Source organism: Hemitrygon akajei, chromosome 24 (assembly GCF_048418815.1).
Source record: "Hemitrygon akajei chromosome 24, sHemAka1.3, whole genome shotgun sequence".
In the NCBI taxonomy this organism is placed as follows: domain Eukaryota; kingdom Metazoa; phylum Chordata; class Chondrichthyes; order Myliobatiformes; family Dasyatidae; genus Hemitrygon; species Hemitrygon akajei.
This window is the reverse complement of record NC_133147.1, coordinates 54,395,814-54,404,191: the sequence shown is the minus strand read 5'-3', so window position 1 is coordinate 54,404,191 and position 8,378 is coordinate 54,395,814. Positions and strand designations below refer to the sequence as shown.

The 8,378-nt window shown below is 43.1% G+C and overlaps 1 protein-coding gene across 1 annotated transcript; it reads left to right on the top strand.

The window, feature by feature from the left end:
* The first annotated feature begins 7,046 nt into the window (after positions 1 to 7,046).
* On the top strand, positions 7,047 to 7,979 carry LOC140715752 (fMet-Leu-Phe receptor-like). Its single transcript, XM_073028123.1, has one exon. It carries the CDS (start codon positions 7,047 to 7,049, stop codon positions 7,977 to 7,979), a length of 933 nt encoding a protein of 310 aa, XP_072884224.1.
* The last annotated feature ends 399 nt before the right edge of the window (positions 7,980 to 8,378 follow it).

The window sequence follows — 8,378 nt, the reverse complement described above, 5'->3', positions numbered from 1 at the left end:
TTTATGGGTTCAATGCCAATTCAGAAATCCGATGACCAGGGGAAGAAACTATTCTTGAATCGCTTTATTTGTGCCTTTAGGCTTATGTACGCGGAGTTCAGTGACTTCAGCGTCGGATGGACATAACAACGCTTTACTAACTTGAAAGCAGAAGAAAGCTGAGGAATTTCAGTAAACAAAGAGTAGTAAGAACCCATCGAAGTAAGGAACTAAGAGGAGGGCAGTAGGGAAATACCTTCTTGAAAGTTCTTTTTTCACTGAGCTCTGTTCACACCGTTCTTTATCAGAACGAGAAAGCAAACTAGTCTCTGAGGATTCAAGCGCAGGACTCTCTCCACTGAGTATCTGTGATTTCCTCTTTTGATATGACAATGTTGTTTTCGTGTGAAATATGAACGTAATATCTCCAGTCAGGTTTTTCAAACACTGTAAATTGAAGGTTTCCGCGTTTCAGGGATTAAAACAATGACTGAAGTAGGGATTTATTGAGAAAATCAAACTACTGAGTGACAGTATCGTCAAATATAAAATGGCAAACCTGCAGGAACATTCAAATTGTATTGGATGGTCTGATAATGGGAGAAAGATTGGGGTGGGAAAAAGTCATCGTTGGGCATTGTAATGACACCCTTTTCGAAAGTGCCTCGGAGTAGCAATTGCATAAAATGACGTTGGTCAGAGCAGTTGCTGGAGTTCAAGTCTTCCACATTCGTAAACGAATGAGTAAGTCCGGAAAAAACCTTATCCAAAGCAGTTGTGATACGGCTTTCATCAATCTATTGCATTTATCTTTCTGTGCAGTAGATGTCCTCCAACAGATCCGCGTTTCTGAATATCGAGTAATATAGTCGACATCCCCCTGAAGCGAGATTGGGCACCAATAACCTATTATTATTGTCGTTCCAATAACCGAAACAGGGTGTAAATTATGCGCCATGTGCATTCATTTTAAGGGCGAAATAAGTGGCTGATATCACAAAAAAATTACAGCGTCCACCTGTCGCACAATATATCACAGTATCTATGTGGCTGTTCGTTTGAAATTCCCAGCCATTGTGAACATAACAATTATTAATATTTAGCGATTCATTCATGGAAATCAATTTCATGTCGAAGTCATATATGCAAGAAATTCTCTAAATTCTGGAAATACAGACCAACACACCTGAACAACTGGGAGAAATCAGCTGGTCAAACAGCAGCCATCGAGAGAAATAAACAGTCGGCGCTTCGAGCCGAGCCCTTCATAGTGACTGTCATGTCAAAGTCAAAATCATATGATCAGGTGAATGTGGAAGTCAAATGTTCAGATAACCTTTTGTCCGAGATGGCCATTGAGAATAACTTCCGCTCAGTATATTCAACCAGTTAAAGTTCATGACTTCCCTGAATGTCTTGCAACATTCAGATACGGGATGTTCGATTTTCTGCGGAATTATGGAATCGCTAACGAGGATCATCAGTGGACATCCCCACATCAGACATATTGGTGACTGAAATGAAGTTATGTTAGGTTATCCTTCTAAGTGCAGCGAATGCAGCAAACCCTGAAAGAAAATCAGTGGCATTATTACTCATCTTCCAGAAATTGTAAAATGAGATAACAGTGTCTGTAATCTAATAAGTGGCAAGTGTAAATTGGATAGTTATTAATATAGACCCATCGACCTATAAGGTGTGGAAAATGACTTATCATCCAATTCAGCATTGTCTGCCAAGCTACTTTGGTCAGTCTCCATTGCTCGTATGGTTCTATGCCTTTCCTGCGCTTCTTAAACGTTTAATTATACCCGGCTCTTCCAGACGCACCGAAAGCTAATTCCATATTTCCACCACCAACAGTACAGGAAGGGAATAAAAAGAGAGTTATGAAACAGTTAACCTGATATCAGAAGACTGAACTATGTCAGAATCAACTGTACACATAAAGACACAAATAATTGGAGAGCGACAAAGCTATTGGTGAAATATAGTAGGCCTTTATCAAGAAAGGCGCAAGTACCATATGAATGGGGTACATTAGAGAACACGACAATAGATAACGATGAGTTAAAGAGTTCTTTCTCTTGGAAGACAATTGACAATGTTCCTGTTATCTAGAATTAATGGAATCGGTTGGAGCTGCTTCACAGACAGGAACCGCCTGTTCCTGTGATTAAAACGTAGGTAAATATACCAAAACAAGAGTCTGTGGTTCCCCATCAACAGAACACAGGGTCTTTGATGTATATTGTTTGTATAGCGCGGATAATGCCCTGCTTGGGTTAGAAAAGCGGATCAGGGCTGACCTGAGAGTGCTGTAGTTCAGCGAAAGTCTGTGATGGTATGAACTTTGTTTTAATCAACCGAAACAATAATTACTATTCGAATGGTGTGAGGCAGGATAATCACGAAGCTGAGACTGATAATGGGCATCCTTGTACACCAGATGCTGTATGTTGATTTCAGAAGTATGTCACAGCCAGGAAAGCAAATATATTTTGGCCTTTTTTGCAAATTGGCTGAGAACGGGAGCTGCTTGGATTTGCTCCAATAGTTCTATGATATTTAAAGGCATGTGGAGATATGTACTTCTGTCAGTGGTTACCTTACCGCATATTTGATAATGGAAATAATGTTGCTATGGGGTGTTAGACGATGTGTGACGTGATATAGTTAACATTCCACATCGTCTTTAAACTGCCTTGCCTCTCTGTTCCGCAAATCTGCGGCCGAGTGACTGAAATATCCGTCAGCTCTTGAGTAATTTCTATTCGATATCAAATGAACTGATCACAATTAGCAATCTGCACGACAAATCATTGCATACCGGTTTGGAAAATTTCAATGATGCCAAAAATGGAATCATAGTAAATTTGGATACAAGCCTGAAATTATTTGACTTGCAAATCCTACCGAGGCATTTACGGAGTTTACTCACGAAGTTTAATGTCGACTCTTTGACATACTGTACTCCATACATCAAATTTAACATGGTAGCCGTACTGATTTATTATTGACTCATGTCCCAAGATACAGAGAAGTGCTTCTCTCGCCTCATTTGTCTTTCAGATTAATCTTGATACTGTACATTGAGACAGAACAATGTAATTCATTGGCAATGCAGAATAATAAGAGCTAAAGATCATAGGACATAATATATAAGATCAGAAATGAGCCACTTTTCCTATCGAGTCTGCTCAAACATTTCACCGTGACTGATCCAATTTACCTCTCAGCCCCAATCGCCTGCTATCTCCCCATGTTCATTAATTCTCTGACCAATCAGGAATCTATCAACCTCTGTCATGAATATGCACAAAGGCGTGGTCTGCGCAGCTGCCTGTTGCAAAAAATAAACAAAACAATCAATGAATTCACCACTCTGTCTAAAAAAATTCCTCCTAATCCCCAACTAACAGAACGCCCCCTCCAACATAACAGGCTGTCCCCGCCAACATAGGAATCATCCTATCCATATTCACTCCATCAAACCCTTTCAACATTCGATAGGGTTCAATAAGGTCATCCTTCAATCTTCTGAGTTATTGTAAAATTAGGCCTAGAGCCATCAAACGCTCTTCATATGACAAGACATTCAACTCTGGAATAATTTTTGTGAACCTCTTTTGAACCCTCTCCAGTTTCAGCACATCCTTGCTACTATAGAGCCCGGATAGCTCATTCGGTAGAGCATCAGACTTTGAATCTGAGAATCCTTGCTACGATAAGGAGCCCATAACTGCTCACAATACGCTGTGAGGCCTCCGCCGCGCTTTATGAAATCTTAGCATTACAATCTTCTAGACCACCTAAAATAAATGCTAATATCCCATTTGGTCTCCTCATCACAGACATAACCTGTAAGTTAACCTTCAGAGAATCCTGCACAAGGTTTCTCATGTGCTTCTGTATCCCAGTAGTTTTGTATTTTCTTTCCATTTTTTAAGTAGTCAAACCTTTCATTGCTTCTAGCAAACTGCATGATCATACTCTTCCTGACACAATGTTTGATTTGCAAATTCTTTGCCTATTCTTCTAAACTGTCGAAGTCTTCTGTAGACTCTCTGCTTCTTAGAAATTACCTGCCCCTCAACCTATCGTCATATCGACAGCCAGAAAGGCATTAATTCTGTTATCCAATTAATGGGCATACAACGTAAAAATACGTTGCAACACTTATGTCACGTGGAACAACCAGTTCAAACCAGAAACCACGCAAACCAGAATCGGCTTCCTTTATCCCAATCTGTACGTTTTGCCAGTCATCCACTGCGTTATCCATGGTACAATATTTACAATATTGCAGTCTTCCGGAAGCATTCCGGAATCTACTCATTCTTGTGAAGAGATGGAACAGATCGGGTGGATATCGTGGGGATACCTAATGTGGTTATTATGAACACTAAAGCTGTTCCAGGTCAAATTTTACCCGTAGCCGTTGCAACGGCTATTGCGGTCTAACGTTACGCGGAACTCCTGAAAAGGTCATTGGTGACTTGACCCTATCGCGAGATCTGCATCTGAAAGCACATTGTGAGCTGAACATCCATTTTAGTGACGACATACAAACACTGTCACCTGTAGAGTTAAATATATTGCACAATTTCATAATGATAAATATATTTCAGACCAGTTGCTTGCTCAGCGGTCTGTAGATAAAATAATTTAAAAGGTACTCGTGGAAAATGACGCTACGCCTTGAAGAAAGGGACTAAGGTGTGTTGGCTCATCTGTAATTCAGATACAAAATGGGATATCCAGGACTGTGAGAGCAATTAAGCTTTTCCTAATCTATCTATTAATGCTGTAATGATCTGCTTTATATTTGAAGTTCACCAATCCATTGGTATTTAACCCTTGCATACTGTTCGGGTCAACTTTGACCCTTTTTGACCTTTAATCGCGGTGAAAACTCCATAAACCAGGGTTGAAGGGTGATGAGAAACAAAGTTTAAAAGTTCAATGTAAATTTCTCTGTAAAGTCCACATATGCAAACTTGAGATTTATTTTATTGCGGGCATTCATCGTAAATATGGGAAACATAAATGGCGGTACCATCAATGTACAAAACAAATCAAACTGTGCAAATAGAAGACAAACATACAACTTTTATCTGAGTTTATACGCTATTACTATACTTTGCTATTACTATACTATGCTATACTATGCTAAACTATTACTTCTTGGCGAACGGTAAATTTGCATGGGAGTGTCCTCTTAATGGAACATTCAAATTAATATGCTTTGTGTTTACCCAAATCACATTTGTCTAGTTTATTTAATGGAAAAGCCCTTTACATTGTTATTCCCATGCATTGTCGAGTTAAATTGTTGTTAGCTTATATTCACAGCAACAGCTAACTCATTGCGAGCATGCAGTAAGAGGTTTCCATTCATAAAAAAAACCAGAACCTTTCTCAGGTTTGTCAATCATCCTGGTTACTACTATCTCTTGATCACATCGACTAAACTTCCTCAAAATGAGCTGAATGTTCATTAATGACTATGGGGTTTGCATCACTTCCTGAACCGTTCCCCAGCTTCAGACGCAGCCACCCTCACTGCTTACCTCTTCTAGTCTAGGGTCAAACTTCAGCTCACTTCGTTATTTATGATCTACCCCGAGCCGCGGACCGTCTTAGCGTTTGGTGCTGCTCCGTTTCCGACGCGATAGTCGCAAGGAATTGAAATCTGAGCCCATCTGTCGAGCTTTGGCCAGGATCAAGGACTGCGCAGATTATTCTTAGCTGCACCTTGAGGTAAGTTAGGGTAAAAAGGTAGGAGGAATGTGTCCCAGGTGCGAGTAACAGAATTGGTCATCCTAGGCGACTGAAAGCCGAGGGTGACTACTTGACGCGAAGCGTTGTGATCTGGAGAGAGAGTCGGGGGTGGGGAGTGGGGTAAAACTACCGGTGGTTTACATGGTAGAAGAAGAGTCTCCCTTATCTCCAGAGGCTGCTTCTACAGATTAGAGCAGTGTGGTACGGCAAAGTCGTACAAAGCAAACTGGTGGCAGTCCAAAACTTGCCCCCGCGCAAATTCAGTTCACATCCTCCAATATTTTTCCCTGACAGGAAGAATCAGGAAGTTACTGACTACAGTCCCTGGCTGTGCTTCTCATAGTTTTATGAGCCTACATCCTCAGTCCCTTACTCCAGACAAAACCAGACTAATATTTCCAACTGCTCCTTTAAACTTAAACCATCTAATCCAATACAAATCGTGGTGAACGTCTTCTGCCCCTTCGCGAACGCCTCCCGATTCCTTCTGTAATGTGGTGTCCAGAACTGCAAACAATACTCCAAATGAAACCTCATGTCTCGTGTGACAAGACCTCCTGACCCGATGTCCGATGCGTTAAGTTAGGAAAGCAAACGTGGCATATGCCTTCTTAACCACGCTCTATATTGTGTATGCACTTTTTTGGACCGAGGAACTTGGATCTCCAGATTCCTCTCTTCGTCAGGGTTCGAAAGGTAATACCAGTAACTGCGTTCTTTTCCCTTAAATTCATTCTCCCAAAGTGCAGCACGTGACACTTCCACGGATCGAATTCCATCTGTCATTTCTCTCCTCATATCTATAACTGATACACAACCTGCTCTAAGTGTTAGGCCCATCTTCACGGTCCACATCTCCAGAACATTTTCCACTGGCTGGGAACGTATCAATTCTTCCTCCTGCCACTCGTTCCAAATTGTTATGGGAATTGTTGTGAGGAAGGATTGCCATTCCGTGGAGGAAGACGTGAGATGGGAGCGTCGCACTGGGGGTTGGGAGGGGGTGGTGACGTGTGTTGAGGCGGGATCGCAGTAATGGCAGGAGGCGCTGAGGAGGGGGCACTGCGTTTTGGGAGAGGCGGTAAGGAGAGAATATGGCACTGTGGGAGGAGCGGTGAGAAGGGCGATCCGTTAGTAGCAGGGACAAGGCTCTGTGGGACTGCCAAATCTTCTGCCCTCTTACTAATACACACACACTCTCTCAATCTGTTCATCTTTCCTACCCCCTCACACTCCCCATCCCCAAATTCCCTAACCCTCTCAGCTTCACCACTTGGACTAATATGTCGGTTCAGCCGGATTTGTTTAACCATACCACTGCTTGGAACTACACATCGAAACTCCCCGATTTCCCATCGGTCTCAAAATTGACGATGATCCCCTACGCCATCACCTTCCTGCTTGGCGTTCCCGGGAACAGCGCTGTCATTTGGGTGACGGGCTTTATGATGGAGAGGAGGATATACACAACATGTTTCCTGTACCTGGCTGTGGCAGACCTAATCTGCTGCCTCACCCTACCCTTCTGGATGGTCGAAATTGCCCTACGAGGCAAGTGGATTCTTGACTACGTACAGATAACGTTGCTGCTCTCTGCCATCGTCTTCAACGGATCCGTCAGTGTCTTCATGTTGACGCTGATCAGCATCCTCCGTTGCATAGCCATCACTCAGCCCATTTGGTTCTATCAATACATGAGGCTGCGTTGGGTACATGCGGCCTTCTTCGGATCCTGCGTCCTCTCCATCCTCGTCAGCATGGTCGTCCTGCTGTACGGGAAGATTGCACCGTATCTTGGGCACAAGGCATGGGATATTATGAGGGTCACTTGGGCTATCCTTATCTTCGTCATCCCCGTCGTGATTATGACCATCTGCTGTGCACTGATCAGCCTGAAGCTGCACCGGGAAATGTTCACTAAGTCCAGGAAGCCCGTCCGCCTCATCATGATCGTCGTCGCCGCCTTTATAGCTTCCTGGCTCCCGCTCCACAGTTGCAGTTTCGCCTCGTTCTTTTTCGATTATTACGCTCGGAGTTGGAATGATGTAGTCATCGCCTTGGCCTGCTTCAACAGCGCACTCAACCCTTTTCTCTACGTCTTCATCGGCCGCGACTTTCGCCAGGTCTTCAGACGTTCTCTTGCCTCCTCGCTCCGTCTGGCCTTCCTCGAAGAAGAGGCTGAATTTCGGACCGACCCTCCCAATCCAACATCTTAGTTGCAGCCAGTGCCTGGTCGAACTCGGCGTGGAGCATCATTCAAACTGCATCCTCTCAGGTGTTTTAAGTGGACATTCGGCAACAAGCGGTTTCCACGGTGGATGCCTCTCTTTGTGTTTTGACATACCGCTTATATTAACTAATAATCATGCAGCGTCCTGGTGAACCTCGTCTGCACCCGCTCCAACGACTCCACATTCTTCCAGTAATGTGTCGTTCAGACTGCACAAATTTGTCCAAGCACAGCTTCGCCAATGGTTTGCACTTCTGCAACACATGTTACCAAATCTGATTTGCAACGTCCCAACCAATGAAGGCAAGCATGGCAAGCACCGTCTTCACGACACAGCTATTATGTGGAAGCATTGGGAGCTCTAGACATGAAACATAACATCCTT

What these genes read in the sequence shown, in the direction of transcription:
- LOC140715752 (XM_073028123.1), top strand. Translation starts at nt 7,047, where the DNA reads ATGTCGGTTCAGCCGGATTTGTTTAACCATACCACTGCTTGGAACTAC.